Source organism: Peromyscus eremicus, chromosome 2, assembly GCF_949786415.1.
Source record: "Peromyscus eremicus chromosome 2, PerEre_H2_v1, whole genome shotgun sequence".
NCBI lineage: Eukaryota > Metazoa > Chordata > Mammalia > Rodentia > Cricetidae > Peromyscus > Peromyscus eremicus.
In genome coordinates, this window is record NC_081417.1 from 138,098,810 (window position 1) to 138,118,504 (window position 19,695).

The 19,695-nt window shown below is 36.8% G+C and overlaps 1 protein-coding gene across 5 annotated transcripts in view; it reads right to left on the reverse strand.

Annotated features, from left to right (window-relative positions):
• LOC131904056 (zinc finger MYM-type protein 4) overlaps positions 1-19,695 on the reverse strand; it is a 123,022-nt gene that overhangs the window by 42,169 nt on the left and 61,158 nt on the right. For 4 of the 5 annotated variants that reach the window (XM_059254982.1, XM_059254979.1, XM_059254981.1 and 1 more), the window contains 12 exons: positions 15,684-15,858; positions 15,367-15,579; positions 11,276-11,426; positions 10,721-10,836; positions 10,079-10,354; positions 9,288-9,438; positions 8,414-8,586; positions 6,885-7,035; positions 5,697-5,837; positions 5,374-5,411; positions 4,346-4,490; positions 403-521 (listed from right to left, as the gene is read on the reverse strand). In XM_059254982.1, coding sequence (XP_059110965.1) covers positions 403-521; positions 4,346-4,490; positions 5,374-5,411; positions 5,697-5,837; positions 6,885-7,035; positions 8,414-8,586; positions 9,288-9,438; positions 10,079-10,354; positions 10,721-10,836; positions 11,276-11,426; positions 15,367-15,579; positions 15,684-15,858 — 1,849 coding nt within the window. The remainder of the gene's footprint in view (positions 1-402; positions 522-4,345; positions 4,491-5,373; positions 5,412-5,696; positions 5,838-6,884; positions 7,036-8,413; positions 8,587-9,287; positions 9,439-10,078; positions 10,355-10,720; positions 10,837-11,275; positions 11,427-15,366; positions 15,580-15,683; positions 15,859-19,695) is intronic. The other variant, XM_059254980.1, reaches the window with a different exon arrangement.

Below are 19,695 nucleotides of genomic sequence, written 5' to 3' on the forward strand. Positions count from 1 at the left end.
TATGTGGGTGCTAGGAATCAAACCCAGGTCCTCTGAATCTCTCCAGCCCTTGTTTTTGTTATTTTAAGGCAAGGACACACTGTAGCCAAGACTGGCCTGGAACATACTATATAGCCCAGGCTCACCTTCAAGGGGCCTCAGCCCTCCTCCCTCAACCTAACAAGTACTGGGATTACAGGTGTGAGCCACCATGCTACATCATAATGTTCTTCCAGAAGATAAGGTATGAATAAAAGAAGTCTTCTACATTCTCCATAATAAATAACAATAGCAATATAACAGCAGTCAAACAAAATTAGTTGAATTTTAAAAACAAGTGAAACAATTCATTAAACAGCTGAGGAAATTATAAATGAAGAAAAGGCAAGATAAATTAGGTTTAATCTTTCAATGATTACTCACAGGAACTGGAATTCCAAACGGGACAGGAGTATACTGGGTATAAAGATGAAGGGGTATGGGAACAAACACAGGCACAGGGACTGGTACCACCATAACCTGGGGCTCACTTCGAGTGTCTTCTAATGAAAAAAACAAAAACAAAACACACACACACACACACACACACACACACACACACACATACACACACACAGAGAGAGAGAGAGAGATAAAAAGAGTTAGAAACAGTTTAACGAAATTCTATCTTAAAAAAGGAGATTTTGTGCCAGGCAGCATACACCTTTAATCCTGGCACTTGGGAGGTAGATGCAGGTGGATTTCTAAGTTCGAGGCTAGCCTGGGCTACAGAGGGAGTTCCAGGACAGCCAAAGCTTCACAGAGTAACTGTCTCAAACCAAAAACCAAAACCAAACAAACAAACAAACAAAAAAGGAGAATTTACACTTGAGAAAGGGCAGGTATTCAAAAAACAATGCTAAGAACAATGAATATTTGTATGCAGAAGAAAGAATAAACACCAAAAATAGCAGTCCAAAATGAGTAACAAATGTTCGTGCAAGGCAAGCAAAATAATTAAAGTAGATATAGGAGAAATGATTCAAGATAGTGTTCTGAAGACCCCATGGAAAGAGGCAGCAACATATAATTGGCCAAAGAGCTTATACCAAACTCAAAATGTTATATACAGAAATTAATTCAGGAGCTAAGAGACAAATTACAGAATGCACAAAATATTTGCAAACTATACATGTGACAAGAGATTAATATCTAGAATATAGAAGAAATTCAACCAAATGAAGAGAAAAAGAACAAATAACCTGACTTACAATTGATCAAATGGTCTAAACAGACATTTCTCCAAAGAATACATATAAATGGACAATACAAAGATTTGAATATGGTAATAACCTGCAAGAGTACACTCTAACTAATGACTTTGTCCAGGTGGTGTTGCTGGTGGGAGGTAGAACCTTTAGGAGGACCTTAGGTCAATGGGGTGGGAGAATCAATCCCTTAGTAGGCACTATAGGGTAACAGTTTCTCTGTTCTTGGTAAAGGGCTTGTTCCTACAGATTTTCATCTCAATGTTACTCACACCATGTGGTAACAGTGGTCAGGAGAGGCATCCCCAAGCCTGTGTGACCTCCAAAATTATGTGCTAAATAAGCCTTATCTGATTAAGTTAGCTACCCTGGATATTTCATTATAAGGACAAAAAAGTAAGTATGCCAATAAAAATGAAAAAATATTCAGAATCACTAAGGATCACGAGAGAAATGCCTATCAAAATTATAATAACAGGGCTGGACAGACAGCTGAACACATAAGTGCACTTGCTGCTCTTACAAAGGACCTGGGTTCCGTGCCAAGCACTGGCATCAGATGGCTAATTACTACCTGAACTTTGAGTTCCAGAGAACCCGATACCCCCTTCTGGCTTCTGTGGGTACTAGCATGTATCTGGTGCACATACAGAGAAGAAGGCATAAAAACACGTAAATAAAAATAAATTTTAAAAAATTAAAATGAAATACCATCTCAGCTCAGCTTTCTTACTATCAAAGGAGAAGAAAAAAAAATCCTGGTGAGCACAGACAAAAAAGGACTCTCTAACACTCTTGGTGGGAACTATAAATTAGTATAGCCATTATGGAAAATAGTGAGAAGGTTCCTTAAAAATATGATGACAACTCCCAGGAGAGAACCAACTAAGTTGTCCTCTGACATGCTTTACATGCTCACCACGGCACACGCATGACCACACAGGTAAGACAAAGAATGAGTCGACTCCACTGAAAGGAACCTGTTAAGTAAGTCTCAGGTAATTTATGTACATATTTTGTTTGGGATCAACAGGCTACATGATGACAACTTTTCATCTAGAATTCCTTTCTAGTTTAAAAACTCTGGGACCTGTGATTGGCAGCAAGAGAAGCCAGCAAGACACAAGCAAACAAGCCAAGAAGATGAAGACTATGAAAGAGTAATTCTTGGGCAACTGTCTTGAATATGCAGAACAAATAGAACTTAATATTTCTTTCTTAATATTTCTCATTACAGATGGTTGGGAGCCACCATGTGGTTGCTGGGAATTGAACTCAGAACCTTTCGAAGAACAGCCAGTGCTCTTAACCAATGAACCATCTCTCCAGCCCTTTTTTTTGTTTTTTTGGGGGGGGGAGTTTCGAGACAAGGTTTCTCTGGGTAGCTTTGCGCATTTCCTGGATCTCGCTCTGTAGACCAGGCTAGCCTCGAACTCAAAAAGATCCGCCTGCCTCTGCCTCCCGAGTGCTGGGATTAAAGACATGCGCCACCACTGCCCAGAACTTAATATTTCTAAGAGTGACAGTCCAGCCACCACCTGCTCCACTATTTAAGCTCAGCTCAGCACAACTTGAAACACGCTAGACTCTGGCTGGCTGTGTCAAGGAAGAATGGAATTCTGTGCTCTCAGTCCCCAATTAAAGCTTTTAAAACTCACTAGGAGGGCTAGAAGAGTTGGCTCAGCAGTTAAAAGCACTTGTTGCTCTGTAGATGACCAAGGTTCAAATCACAATATCCACATGACAGCTCACAATTTCTGTAACTCCTTTCAGAGGGGATCCAATCTCCTTCTGACTTCCATGGGTACCATGTACATGCATACAGTGCACACACATTCATGTAGGCAGGGCACTCATACACATAAAAAAAGAAACTAAAAACAAACAAAAACTCACTAGGAGGGATAAGTTTCTAACATTTCTCACTTGAGACTAAATTCCTGGTGTGTGTAGCCAAGAGGATAGGGCTATTCTCCAATCAGCTTTCATTCACAAGATGGAGGTTCTACTCAACAGCTGACAGGGCAAGAATACTTGACTTCTAGTCATTCACTCCAGATTACTTACAGAGCAGAATGTCTATATCAGGAGAGACTGAGTAAGAACATCACATGACCCTGTCCAGAATACAGAGAAGCAGTGCCGATATTTTGTACAGAGGTAGAGACAGTTCCTAAGAAAGTTCTGAACCTCTCCCAAGGCAACTGACCTTTTGTCTCAAGACAAGGTTTCTCTATAGGTAGCCCTGGCTGGCCAAGAGCTCATTATGTAGATACCAGGCTGGCCTCAATCTCAGAGCTCTGTCTCCCTCTTCCCCATGAGAGACAAGATTGAAAGGCATGCACCACCACTCTTAGTGCAACTCATTTTTGTTTGTTTGTTGAGACAGGCATTTTCTATGTAGCCTTGGCTGTCATGGAACTCACTCTGTAGACCAGGCTGGCCACGAACTCAAAAGATCCTCTGCCTCTGCATCTCAAATGCTGGGATTAAAGGCGTGTGCCACCACCGCCTGTTGCAACTGACTTTTTAAAACAATGTGAAGGAATGGGGACTGGTGTTACATGCAAGAAGCACAGGGCTATATATATACCACTAAGTGAACACATGCACAAATGAGAAAATAAAATAGTATTGAGTTGTATAAATGTAGGAGCACATTAAAACACTAAAGCATCTCTGAATTCAAATCCCATCTACATTATTCTAAAGCTTATACTGAACAACATTGTTATTAATAGGGAAATTAAATGCATTCATAGTAAAGTATTATGAAGTATCTTTTTTTTTTTTTTTTTTTTTGGTTTTATCGAGACAGGGTTTCTCTGTGTAGTTTTGGTGCCTGTCCTGGATCTCACTCTGTAGACCAGGCTGGCCGAGAACTCATAGAGATCCGCCTGGCTCTGCCTCCCGAGTGCTGGGATTGAAGGTCACCCAGCTGAATTAGCTTCTTTTTGAGCTAATTTATTAAGCCTCAAATAGAGAACTACCTTTTTCACCAGCACATTGTGCAAACTACACTCAGCAATAAACAGAAGCAATTTATCTAGGAAACTGTGCACTTAGGATAAGTCGATGCTCCCTTCCCTTAAATAAAATACTAAATCCAATGAATATACCTGTCTGGCATTCTTTGTTCTGAGTATGTGGTTTACATGAAGTGGCTTTCGTCTGTGTGATGGGTTTGCACAATAAAGCTTTGTTCTTCAAAAGCCTTGGAGGTTGGGAAGGTGGAAGTTTCAGGGCATCTGTTTGAGTACTTGCCTAGTTTTTAAAAAAAAAAAAAAAAATCAGAAACCAAATAATTTCAAATGTTTTATAAAATAAAAATTTTAGATTTAAAAGCCTTATTACTAGAACTTTATAGAAGAATCAACATGTAAATATGCTACTAAATAAACCAGATATATTTTATGCCTGAAATATTAATTGTAATTTTATTAATTTTGTATTTTAATAACCATCAACTGACTCAATGTACTTATTATTACTATATTTGCTTATCAAGAAAAACTATATTTGCTTATCAAAAAAAACTGTGAAATGGAGAGTTTGAAATGAGAGCTGTTATTTCCTGACTGAGTTAGAGGCATTGTCTTAGAGGATGGAACCAAGATGAAAGGCATCACTTGGGATCACTCAAAACTTGAAGGAACGGTTGTAACTGTAGCTCAGGTGTATAGAGTTTGTCATCAAAAACAACTAAAAAGTAACTCAAACATAAAAATTAGCCCAGAGGCTAGGAACATTTTCAAGAAATACCACTGTTCCAGTCATGAGTTTTTGTTCATTATTTTCTTCTTTATTCTTTTAAGAGACAATATAGACAACATGGAGTCAGAAAAAGGTAAATAATATATATAGTTATGATCAGCATGGAATGCGAGAGACCTAAGTAAGGATGTTAATAATCATTTAGAAGAATAAATGTCCAACCTCTGTACATTTATTTAATTATGCATAATTAAAAAACCTTTAGTAATTAATTACATAAAGGTACCTACAAGGCATTCAAAGAAATAAAGGTATATTAAAAAAACTGAGTAATTCTATTCATTAGCAATTCTTTTCATCAATAAAGTAATTACCTCACATATATGCAATGCACATACATAAAAATTATAATAACATCAGTAAAATAACTTACATCCCCAATGATTTTCGCTGTTACTGTTGGAACTGCACCTTAATAGAGATTAAAATATAAATTTAGGATCATTAAAATTATTTAAACATTAGTATTAAAGCCATTATCAGTCCATAAACACTAGACGTAATGACGTATAACTTTCCACTCAATTCAGTAACAGCAAGCAGTAGCTCGTTTTTATACTAGTATAGTATAAAACAAGAAAAAAAGATGTGCAACTCGAGGAAACACAACTGTGCACCCTACGGTGCAGCAAGCTGCCAGAAATATATACAGTTTTTAACTCCAATGGTTAAAAAGCCAGTTCAAATAAGCTATACCTTGTAAGACGCTGTTGGCGTTTGCTGTGGGCTGAGCAGCAGGAGCACTTGCCAAAGATACTACATTAGCAATAACTGGAGTTGAATCTTTTCTGAGTGATGGGGGCCCAGTAGATGTAGCTTGAACCATGGAAAGACTTGCTGGTTAAAAGAGAAATAAAGAAGACAGCTCATATAATTTATGTTTTATGGAAATCAAAAGGTCAGAAGAAACCAATGCTACTGGGAGTCAGTAAGCGGCCATGAAGCAGAGAAACTTTAAGAATAACTCGGCTTTTATTTCATCACTTCCTAGTCTTTTTGCTAAGGTCATGGGTAGTATCTTTTCTTTCCCATTTTATTACTGGATTTTTTGTTTGATTGTTTTTGATTAGTGAAACTTGAAAGTCTCTCATGTATTTTACCTTTGTTTCACATAAAACCAACAAAAATGCCCAAAGACATAATCCCAAACAAATGACCATTACAAAACAGACTTAATGAGAATTTAAGAGAAAGATGTTTCTTAAATCTTACCTTTATAATATAAAGGACTTTCTCACTATGTACCCACTTGCCTCAAACTCACTATGTGGCTTATGCTATCCTAGAATTCTTTCTTGACATATAGTAAGAGTAGAGATAAACCACCAAGCCTGACTATATATGGTATAAAGAGCCATGTGATTTAGTCATTTTTTTTTTTGCTACAAGCAATTCGAAATCTTTCATTATGAAAGCCAAGGCATATACAGAATTAAAAAACAGTGCATGTCACTCTTTCCCAGAAAACTGAGTATGTATGAGTCAGTATTCTCAGAGAAAACTACAACGAAAATTCATTTCCTTGGCTTTCAGGAACTCAATAAAATGACTTAATTAAAATGTTAAAAGTATTTGTTCAGTTTTGTTGTTGTTATTCATGTTGGTGCTGTTGCTGTTTTGAGACAGGGCCTCTCTATGTACCCCTGGCTGTCCTGGAACTTGCTATGTAGAACAGGCTGGCCTCAAACTCACAGATACCTGCCTGCCTTTGGTTCCCAAATGCTAGGATTACAGCCCACCATGACCGGCTGGTTAATGGTATTTGAACACAGTAAGATTTGTATTTCATAAAATTACTGACAATTTATGTATTCTAATCTGTACAAGAAAAGTAGTTAGCTCCTTGCATTAATAAAAGTTCATTTATTCCTCATTACATTTTACCTGAATTGTTTTGTAAAGGTGAGTCACATACAGTTTGCTGATGGCAGAACATCAAGATACAAAGCAGGTTACAAAAATGTTTTATTTCGCCTCGCCATTTCAACGACTCACTGAGTTTACCCTGTCTCTTGCAACCATCACATTTGGCCATCTGGAACAAATTGAAGAGAGCAAAGAAGAAAAATTATCAAAGGCTGAAGAGATGGCTCAGCTGTTAGGAGCACTTAGCTACTCTTCCAGAGGACCCAGGTTCAATTCCCAGCACTGGCATGGTAGGCCATAATAGTCTCCAGTTCGAGGGGAACTGATGTCCTCTTCAGGACTCTACAGGCACCAGGCGCACACATGGTGCAGAGACATACACGCAGGCAAAATATCCATACGCATATAATAAGGGGGATAAAAAGAAACAAACAAGATATATATATGGTTTGACAGAATAAAACCAGGAAACAGTAAGAAAATTAACTTTAGAACTTAACTTGTAGATTTTTAATTTGAAAAGTTAAAACAGTTTATATGTGTATTTTTAATTTGTGAAGATAACATTTGTTTTTATTTACGGAACTTACATCATAAACTCAAAGCTGACTGTCCTAAAATGGTAAATATTTCTACAATAATAATTTTTAAAAATGTGTGTGTGTGTGTGTGTGTGTGTGTGTGTGTGTGTGTGTCTAGTGCATGTGCTTGGACATTTTAACATGTACATAGTCAAATGTGGAGGCTCAACATTGACACAGGTAGGGAAGGTCTTTCTTCAGTCACTCTCCATCTTATTCATTAAAGCAGTGTCTTTCAATTGAATGGAGAACTCATGAACTGCAGTACTCTAGTTATCCGGCTTCCTCTGGAGGGCTCTGCATCCAAGCACTGGAATTACATGTGGGCTTTTATGTGAATGCTGGGGATCCAAACTCCAGTCCTCACACTTATACAACAATTATATTATCCACTGAGGCATTACATTAATCCTACCAATGACAGAAATTGAAAAACCAAGTTTTGGTCCCACAAGTTGGCTCAGTAGGTAAAGGCACTTACTGCCACACATGATAACCTGAGTTCAATCTCCAGGATGCATATAGTGGAAAGAGAATCAACTCTCACAAGTTCTCACCTGACCTCCTTCACTCATGTGCATGGCATGCGTGCACATACGTACACACAAAATGAATAAATGTAACAAAAATAAAAACTAAAAAACACAAAGATTTTTCTAAAAAGTCAATTTAAACAAGGCTTCTGTTCTTCACATTTCAGAAGACAAATTCATTTATTTAAATGAAAAATGAATAAAATTTATTAAAAAATATTTTAATGCCATAAGTCAGCTGCATCTGCTACAGAAAGTTAGAAACAAAAGGAGTAAGATTTAAATCCCCAACATTTTGTACTAACTGATAAGGAACAAAATATTTAATATAAAAGAAATTTTAATAACTAAGTTATTATTCTTTGTACATGAAATTAAGAAAAAGTTAATGCTAACTTTCCCCAAACGCAGGCATGTGACTGCTTTTTTTTACCTGGTAAAATAAAACTGTATACTTAGACATGCATTCTTCACAACAGAAGTCTTCCACCTTTCCACCCAAATTATTCTGTATCAATTTGGGAGATGTCTGTAAACAATAACTGCACATTTTACAGTGACTTCCCCAGCGTTTCCCCAAGTCATGTTTATAAAGCAATTTGCAACCTAAGAAATCAAGAGAGATAAAATTAATAATGGAGTGAATAATAACTACTTACATTTTAAATATAGAACAGTACTGTTTTCACACTAGAGACCTAACAGGTCAAGAAATCAATTACAGGATCAAAACAAGGCTGCGTGTGTTGACTAAAATATATGTCATGTATAGTAAGTTCCATTTCATAAAGCTTTTATTTTATTTGAAATGTGAAAGTATACTAGGTTTATAGTAGGTTGTAATGTGAAATGTAATTATTCTGTGTTATAGTCAGAAAATTTCAAAGTCACAGATCAAGAAGAATAATCCTGCCATTTTAATCAAACCATTTTTAAACATATGTATCATCTAAGTAAAGGAAATAATTTAACTTCATTTTGATATCCCTATTCAGACCATTTGTATTCAGAAACACACACTTAGGATGGCATTAGAACTTCACAACTTCCATTCTGAAGTGAGGGCAGGACCTAACTGTCTGAGATCTCCATCATGTCTCCATCTTCTGCACTGTACTTTGAGGTTCTTTCACTTCATTTTACATCTATATAAAATTAAGAACTAGATAAAAACAGCAAATGATCTGTTAATAAATCAAAACACGTTATATGTACAAAGGATAAAATAAATTGACACAGTAATCCTTAAACAACTACTTTAGAAACCACCACCATGCTCAACAGGAAGATCCCTTTTTTCTTTTTACCTTCACTACAAAATGACTTGTCAGCACCTGAGAATCGCACAGTCTCCTTTATAATTTTCTCAATTTTACAATATTCACACATTGCCATTACATTATTGATTTTCTTATATTCATCAGAACAATTCTTGCCACAGAATTGAAACATTTTACCCTGTAAAGAAATATTAGACATTTGGTCATGTTATGAAAATTTTCATCCTTCTTACTTCAAAACTACAGGGTACACAGTTGGTCATATGGCACGTGTCTGTAATCCCAGCACTCCCCAGCACTCAGTAGGCAGAGACAGACAGATCTCTGTAAGTTCAAAGCCAGTCTGTCTAAATACAGAGTTCCAGGCCAGCCAGAACTACATAAGCCTCAAAAACAAAAAACCCAAACAGTATAATTTTCAAAAAGAAAATTTAAAATACATTTACAGACAGAACCATATGTACTCAAACTTATCATGAATCTATACTTTGCTGTTTTGTTCCCTTCTTATTTTGTAAAAAGAGGCTCTCAGAGAGTAGCCACAGTTGATTTTGTGTGTGTGTGGCGGGGGTTGGGGGTGGGGGTTGGGGGTGGGGGCAGGGTTTCTCTGTGTAACTTTGGAGCCTGTCCTGGAACTCCCTCTGTAGACCAGGCTGGCCTTGAACTCAGAGAGATCCTCCTGCCTCTGCCTCCCAAGTGCTGGAATTACAGGCGTGTGCCACTACTACCCAGGTGCCACAGCTGATTTATCACATGATGCTCCCATCTTGGCCTCCTGTGTGTACATACAACCACAACAGCTAAAAGTCCACACTGACCTTGTAGTCAAGAAGCTCTGGTTTTGTGGCAAAAAGACGATTACAGTGTTGACACCTCAGCTTCACTACACTTCGTGCAAACCCAACTTGCTGGGACTGGGCAGCCAGCCTCTGGAGACCAGCCGCAGCAGAGCTGTTGATGGAGGTGGGGGACACAGCAGGGGTATTCCCTCCACCTGCAGACACCGCTGAACCTGTGGGGATGCTCACGATTACTTGGCCCTGAGACAAGGGCACTACTGAAGAATTCATTCCAGTTGGTTTGTTAAACAAATTCTGAAAAAGTAAAACAATAAGAATAGGTCTATTTAACCATTTGTTCAAGAAAAAGAAATCATGTCCCTATGTATGCCAAGCATGGTTCTAGTAATGCAACAAGCTAGGTTCCTTGGCATTGAACATCTTAGAACTGAATCGGGCAAGTCTTACTTATGTAGAAAAATAATCCAATAATCTTCAAAACTACTATTCTCCCAATAGTGTCATTTAATTTTATGGAGGACAGATAAGTGACTTTACAGGCTGAACTAATAATCAAAGCTGGAAAGCTATATTAGAAACAGACAATCATGGTACAGTGTGTTTATATTACTACAGTAGGTGATTCACGGACTGTAGAAGAAAATGTTCCCGAAGTCCTACCTGGAAAGCTACCACACAACTGTAGCTGCAGAAGTTGCGAATACTTCCATCTGACATGGCTAGATGATACTGAGGGATTGCTGAGGTTTTACAACTGTTACACTGAACTTGTACACCTTAGCAAATGAAAGTAAAAGCTAATGAGTCACACACGAACCTATGAGCAATTAAGTATCATAGACAAAAATTCAACTTTCAGATTAAGCTATAAGAACTAAAGCTAACCTCAAACATGCCACATCTATCAAAAACTGAACATTTAAAAAGTTTTAAATTTTTAAATAGTCATAATCTACCCTGGAATTAAAATAAATGAATCTTGAGAATATCAGATGTGGATAAAGAAGATACATTAAAGAGGGTGTCTGTAATCCATTCAGTAAGGGGGATGTATAAATAAGTAAGCAAGTAAATAAGGTAACAGGTAATTTTTACAGTAAAAATGTAAAATATATTAGTCCTAAAAATCAAATTTAGACAAAAATTTGGGCCAGCAAAAAAGTAGTAACTAATTTCCCAACTATTACATTTTATAGTTTATGAAAGCAGTATTACCTGCAGAAGTAACCATTTTAACTCTGTAAGCAGATAAGCAATTAACAGAACAGAAAAGTTCTGTCTTCCCCAAGCTATTGGTATTCTCAATCATTTCTGCTGAGGATCTCAATGATTTGCAAAGCGCACATGGTGTTATTTTGGCTGATTTCTAGTAACAGAATAAAACAACATTCATTTTTACTAAATTCATAAAGCATAATTTTTTGAAATGTTTAAACTTAACTCTGTTGAAATAATATTACTTTTTATGTGTGGTGCTAGGAATCACTCCCGGGCGCTGCATGGTGCATTTTTCCCCCCTTACTCATGAAGTATTTTAAATCAGTAGTTTTCAAACAATCCTTACTACAATCCTCAGTAATAAGTTTCACAAAGGGAAATTTTATGTTATTCTGAAATTCTGAGTTTGTATATTACATATGTATGCATACAAAAGTAAAAAACATTTCATAGAGCAATACGTATCATGGAAACATACATTATACTTTCATATGTCTATTGTATTTCATAAGATGAGTGTGAGATATAACCTAGCAATTAATTTAAGAACTGATAATTGATTATAAGAATTGTTTTTAAAAAGCTGTTTTACACATTAATACAATGCCTTTCTTTTTTTTTTTTTTTTTTTTTTTTTTGGTTTTTCGAGACAGGGTTTCTCTGTGTGGCTTTGCGCCTTTCCTGGAACTCACTTGGTAGCCCAGGCTGGCCTCGAACTCACAGAGATCCGCCTGGCTCTGCCTCCCGAGTGCTGGGATTAAAGGCGTGCGCCACCACCGCCCGGCCAGCCTTTCTTTTTTTATGTTAGCTGAAAAGTATAAAGCACTTCCTACAAAAGGCACTATTTAAAGCAATAAAGTTTTAACTTAAGGAAATCAGTAAACTTACTAGAAAACTCAGTATCAATCCTCTCCATCAAATAACAATGCATACTGTAAGCAGCAAGATGGGAGCAGATCTTGTAATCAATATGCTGACAGAGGACTCAACAGAAAATAATGGTACATACTATTACCCCATTATGCAATTAGGAAAACACTGTTCAAGCTATAACTAAGAGATTTTAAGATCTCTTTCCCTTCCTACGGCAAGTTGCAAACTTGATACTAAAATGAATGCGTATCAGCCTACACCTAATCTGGAACATCTTCTAATTCCCAGATCAGAACTGCAAACACAAACTTAATTTAAAACACTTAAGTCAAAACTCATCTTTGTGAAACACCTATTCCTACTAACCTGCATTCTTTGTGGTACCCAATACCTCATAATACTTCCACCACACTATCTTTATCTACTCATTTATTTATATGTAAGAAACATGTATGCCCACAAAATATGAATTGGACTCAATGTTTGTTTGAGTAAATTAAAGAAGAAAATAAAGTGGCAGCAATAACCATCTACAATATGCCAGGCTCTGTATTGGTGTTTTTGCTCTTAGTTTTCATAGTCCTGGACACAGTCTAGCTTCTATAGCCATTAAAAGGTTAAAAAAAAACCCACAACAACCTAGAATCCATGTAGTCTAAGTGTTTTCCCCATGTACAATTGTACTTGGACATACTGGATTGGTCTTAACTACTACATTAAAATTCTTTGGTTTGGTGTTTTGTTGTTGTTGTTATTGGGGGAAGGGTGATTGTCCTATTGCTTAGGAGACAGTCTCACTATGTAGCTCTAAATGGCTTGAATCTCACTATGTAAACCAAACTGTCCTCAAACATATCCATCTCCCGCTAACTCCCAAGTAGTGGGGACTAAAGGTATGTACCACCATGCCTGGCCCTTGCAATTTCTGAAGAGTGGGAAACAGGGAATATTAAATTCTTGTTCCTAATACAGCATGCTTTAATACATGAGAAGTAGGTACTTCCAAAATTAAAATTAAAAGCTGACTCCAAAAGTGATATGTTTTATTCTATTTCGCATTTTACAAAGTATGACTCAACTTTCAGTGCCTGATACAGTATCAGGAAAACAGCCTTCTGAAAATATTAAATTTTCATTTGTGAGTGAAAAACATGACCATATAATAAAGCTGAATTATACATTAAAGTAAAATTATACATTATACATTAAAGTGAAACTGCCTATAATTTTAAAAATAGTGCAAAACTGAATTTATACAAGTACCAGGCCACCCAGTGCTACACAGTGAGAGCCTGACTCCAAAACAAAGCAAAATTACACTCCCCCAGCAACAAAAGAATTGAATGCAACAGTAAAGCCTAACTACACTATCTACTGATTTTGGTGGACTGTATACAAATTCACTATGTGTTAAAGAAAAAAAATGACTGATCAGCAAATGTAATAAAACAGGAAGCCACTGCAAAATACAAAAGATAAAAGTATTTACCATCACTTTAAACCAGTGCTTCTCAACCTTCCTAATGCCATGATCCTTTAATACAGTTCCTCATGTGGTGACCCCCAACCATAAAATTTTCATTGCCACTTCTTAACAGTAATTTTACTACTGTTATGGGTCATAATTTAAATATCTGTGTTTTCCAATGGTCTTAGGCGACCCGTGAGTCGTTCAACCACCAATTGGGTCACAAACTGAGAACCACTGCCTTTTTTTTGTTGTTGTTGTTTTTTGTTTTTGTTTTTGTTTTTTTGTTTTTTCGAGACAGGGTTTCTCTGTGTAGCTTTGCGCCTTTCCTGGATCTCGCTCTGTACACCAGGCTGGCCTTAAACTCACAGAGATCCGCCTGCCTCTGCCTCCCGAGTGCTGGGATTAAAGGCGTGCGCCACCACCGCCCGGCGAGAACCACTGCTTTAGGGTTACTGATTATGAAACTAATATTTGACCAAAATTTACTGGTAAAATATGAAACAATAAATAAAACAGTGTAAAAGATCCTCATCACAGAGTTCATTCAGTTTATTCTCTGCAAATTTCTAGTTCACAAATTAACAAATGACCTTCATTTCTTCTTCTTCATTGTTCTATTTCATGAAGAAAATTCTTTCAGCGTTTGGGAGGCAGAAGCAGGTGGATTTCTGAGTTTGAGGCCAGCCTGGTCTACAGAGTTCCAGGACAGCCAGGGCTACACAGAGAAACCCTGTCTGGAAAAAAGCAATAAAAAATCTTTTCTAAAAAACATCTTCATTTAAGTAAGATTTTTATTTTCTGGTTTACAACTGTAGTTATATGGTTCCATTTGCAAGAAAATATGTGTTGTACATGCATACACACGTACGCATGCACGCACACACTTGTGCAATCTGGACCTTTTTGTTTATATATATAAATCAGAAGGCTACACACTAAAAGGTTAAGACTAGTTATCCTTAGGGGTTATATTTCTCCTTTATGTTTGGGTTAATTAAAATTATTACTCAAAAGTACAAATCACATCTAAATGAAAGCCACATCCTAGCTAGGCATAATAAATGCAGATGTTTCCTGCATTTGGCAGGCTGAGGCAAGAGGGCTACAAGTAATACTGACTGGGCCACACAACAAATTCCAGGAAGACATGGCTGAATAAAAAGACCCAGTATCAACAAAACAAAGTCATACCTTGAGTATTTTTGTTTTTGATTTTTTCCAGACAGGGTTTCTCTGGGAAATTGACTGCCCTGGAATTCACCCTGTAGACCAAGCTGGCCTCAAACTCACAGGTATCTGCCTGCCTCTGCCTCCTGGATACTACATTTCTGCGTTTCCTTTTTTTTTTTTTTTTTTTTTTTCTTTTTTGTTTTGGTTTTTCAAGACAGGGTTTCTCTGTATAAAAAGGGCTGGCTATCCTGGAACTCACCCTGTAGACCTGCCTGGCCTCAAACTCATAAATAGCCGCCTGCCTCTGCCTTCCGAGTGCTGGGATTAGAGGTGTGCAACACCACCCACTACCTGGCTAAGATGCATTTCACATGCATGTACAGAAATTGGGACTATGGAACTCTATATAAGAACATTTAATATATATGCATTTGGAAAACACCATTTACTTGTAAAAACTTAACCAAATACTTATCTCATTATCTTAAAAAATTGTTTCAAAAATAATTTCTACCCAAAGGTTTCAAATTCCCTGAAATGAAAAAAGACATCAAGATTAAATATGATCAAATACCTGCGTGTATGAGGTGATACACATTGAACTACAAAACTTCTTAGACTGCCCCTCAATCTGAAGCACATGGCACTGTCCAGAGCCACTGTAACAGTAACCCCCACAGTTCTCACAACAGTTCATAGTGAGGTTGTTAGCAGAGCGAAATTTAGAGAAGCAGGCGTCACTGCAAAGTTTATGGACCACGTTCTGGTAATTAACTTCATGTCGAATCTAAGAATTATAAAGTAATAACAAAACAACAAACAGAATTAAACATTCTTCTTTACACATAAGCAATAAACTATTTGCCCAAGAAAAGTAAAAAGGTAACTTACAACAGCATTCTTCTGACACATGCTGCATTTGGTTGAAATGCTATTTGTATTTATGGTAACAATGGGTTTTTTTTTCAGTTCATATGTTGACAAGCATGACTGACTGCAAAAATCCTTACTGGTGGTGCTATTTTCAAACTGCGCACTGATCACATCCTTTGGGTTTAAAATGTCTCTAAAATGAGAACAAAGATAAGGATATTACATTTACCACTTTTGTGTGTTAAAGCAACCAAATAAAACCAGACTTATAGTAAAGGGAAAGGACACTGCAACTTTTGTCTTATTAAACAAATTTTATTTTATGTGAATGAGTGTTTTCCCTACATACATGCCTGTGCACCACTTGGGTTTCTGGTGTGTTCAGGAACCAGAAGAGGGAGTTGAATCCCTGGAACTGGAATTACAGATGGCTGTAAGCCACCATGTGGGTGCTGGAAATCGATGCTGGGTCATCTGAAAGAATAGTCAATGCTCATAATCACTGAGTTATCTCTCCAGCCACCAGGGGCGTTGCAATTTAAACTTGTGTATGTACATTTGAAAATCTGTGGTTTATACGTGCAGTCCGTACGTCTGTGTGCAGGCAGGTACATGTGTACACGGGAGAGCAGACCCTTATGTCAATGTTTTCTGTCTTCTTCAGTCCATTTCCACTTCCTTTCTCAACTTGGAATTCACAGCCAGCAAGCTCTACAGATCAGCCTGTCTCTATTACCTCACCATCCCCACTCCTTCCTGCAGAACTAAGATTAGAGAACCTTGCTGCCCAAATGGCTTTTCAACAATCCACACAGCACTCACTAAGCCAATTTTTCAGCCCTGGAATTTAAACTGTAAAGTTTGAGTTTTCCTCAATAAATTTAGAGATCTTTGAGTGCTTCCTAAAATAGGTAACTAACATACAACATACAAGTATCATAACATTTTTAAAATTGAAAAATACGGTGAAAGGAGCCATGCATAATGGTTCTTGCCAGTTAAAATTACATATGAAATTCTTTCAAAGCTCTGTGTTTGGGATTTTGGATGCATGTCTCTGTGAGTATTGTTACTTCTGCCTTTTTATTCTATTTTATGTTTATTTATTTTATGTGCCTGTATACTCATGTGTGCACAGTACAAGGTTGAAGTAAGAGGACAACTTCTAAGTCTTTAAAGCCAGTACTTTTACTCACTGAGCCATCTTGCCAACCTCCAAGACAGAGTCTCTCACTGAACCTGGAACTCACATATTCAGCTAGGCTGGCTGCCCACTGAGCTAAAGGGATCTACTAGTCTCTGCCTTTCCAGTGCTGAAGATTTGAACTCAGGTCCTCGGAGGGCAACTAGTTTTACAAATAAGCTATTTACTCAGCCATATGTGATACATTGCTAGGCACGGTTACATAAAATCTAGATGTCCATATCCAAAACAATTTAATGTGTAAGCATTAGTAATGAAGACAATGAAGAATGAATCCCTAAGAATTAGGTTTCCTACCACTCCAACATATATGAAGGTATGGAAGAAACATTTTTCATAGATCTCAAAGAGTTTACAAACCAATTAAATTGTATCTTATGGAAGAATAAGGAGAAATAATCACACTTCTGCTGGCATATATTCAGAAAGCTACAGAAAATTCAGAAACAATTCTATGAGTACCATAGATCTAACAGAATTAACAAAATTATACTCCAAATTACTTAATTTATATAGGATTTGAAATCAATTTAAAAAATTTTAGGTTCCTCTTATTAAAGAAACTAAACATTAACTGATAATAAAAAATAAATTCAGCATGATAACCCTAGGGGTACAACACTGGCAAACATACATTTGGTGGTAACCAGCAGCTCAACAAGAACAAAACCATGTCTGGTACTGAAAACCTAGCCAACTACCAGGGCTAGTGAAGTCCTGGATCTCAATTGAGAGCCTATACTTGCCACTTTACTAAACAAGCATAATCCCTAGCTACATTCTAAATATTTATCCTAGTACCCACAGGTAAGCATAGTTTTTACTCCTTATCAAAGAAATTTCTCTTTGCAATGGACAAAGACCATTAGGGAAAATCAAAACTGATCAAAATGTAGAAAACAAAGAGACTGAGTGGTGTCCAGTACCAACTAATACATCTACAACACAATTCCGACACCTAAGGCTCAGGAGAAAAGGGGCAATAGTGTTCTAATGACATTAACAGAGGGAAAGAGCAAGAAAGATCAAGTGGCAAACAGGAAATCAAAGGTTTTCTCTCTGTGGAAAAGGATAAAGCAAATACAGGGGGGAGAAAGTATAATGAAAAACGAGAATAAAGGGAAAATAAGACATTAAAACGAAGAAAGCCTGAGAAGACAAGCAGATGAATAAGTAGTGCTGCAAAATAACAGAAAAATAGAAATGGAAAAGGAAAGAATAAAAATAGATCAAAGAATAAATGAATGAGGACAGAAAAACAGAATAACAGATGAAACTGAAAATCTTGATGTGTAAGGCAAAAACACAAACATCATAGTTCAACTATTATTGTATGTATTCTTTTAAACATTTATTTTCATGTTTAAGAACATTTGCCTCTGTGTATGTATGTGCACTATGTACGTGCTTGGTGCCTGAGGAGGCCAGAAGGCTGCACTCGATCCCCTGGAACTGGAGTTACAAACGGTTACGATTCATCATGTGGGTCCTGGGAACCAAAGCAGGGTCCTCTGAAAGAGCAGCAAGGGCTCTCAACTGGTGAGTAAACATTCCAGCCCCTCAAACAGTTATTTCTGAAATGTAGGGGAAAAAAATCTGTCCTCAGATAAGTCAGTGATAACCACCAAAGCACAGAAAAATATGATAAATGCAGATGAAATTAGCATGCATGAAAAAGAATGTAAATAAATATATATCCAAACAGTGTGGCTGGGAAGACAGTTCAGTCAGTAAAATGCTTGCCCTGAAAGCATGAGGACCTAAGTTTAATGCCCAGAATTCAAATAAAAAATGCAAGTGTGGTGGTGAGCACTTGTAATCCCAATGCTAAAATAGACAGGAGAATGACTGGGAGACAGGAGGATCCCTAGGGCAAATGCCAGTCAGCCTAGAGAAACTGGCGAACTCCAGGTCAACGAGTCAATGACATTCTGTCTTTTTTTTTTATTTAAATTTATTTAACATATTTTATGTGTACTGCTGTGGAGGTATCAGAAGCCCTGGAACTAAAGTTACAGACAGTTATAAGCTGCCAAGTAGATTCTGTGAATTAAACCCGTGACTTCTGAAAAAGCAGCCAGTGCTCTTAACTGCTGAGCCATCTCTCCAGCCCCTTGACATTCTGACTTAAAGAAAGCATATAGCATTCCTGATGATGACACTCAACATTATCCTCTGCTCTTCATATTCATGTGTAAAGATAGATAGATAGATAGATAGATAGATAGATAGATAGATAGATAGATAGATAGATAGAGACACCTGTACACGTGTGCACAAAATAACCTATTTGCATACACAGTAAAAATATATACATAGAAAGGAGAGATATTTCTGTATACTTATGTGAGTTTTACATGGTATTTTTAAAAATAAGTGACAAATCTTTTAAGAAGATCTATGGTTCTCATGAAAGGATCCCTGACATCTTAAAAACGGCTGGTCCCAAAATTGATAAAGGATGCATAGGTTATTACATCAAACAATCAAATTATTTCCTAATTAAAAAAACAGCAAACAGAAAGGCAAAAAATAAAAAACGTGAAATAATTATAGTTTTCAATCTAACTCAATCATAGAATAATTTGAGTACCTATACTAGAATATAAAAGCTTAGACAAAATACAGCTAAGTATTCATTTTTAAAACCACATGTTATAACTAAACAGCAGAAATAAAGGACTCTGCTTTGGTTAAATTAATTTTGCCAGAAATAGTATGTGAAAGTCAATTTCATAATTACCTTACATAAGATATACTATAATTATATTAGCTTTTCTATAAACTTAAGGCCACTAAATAATTCATTCAATAGTATTAGTTATC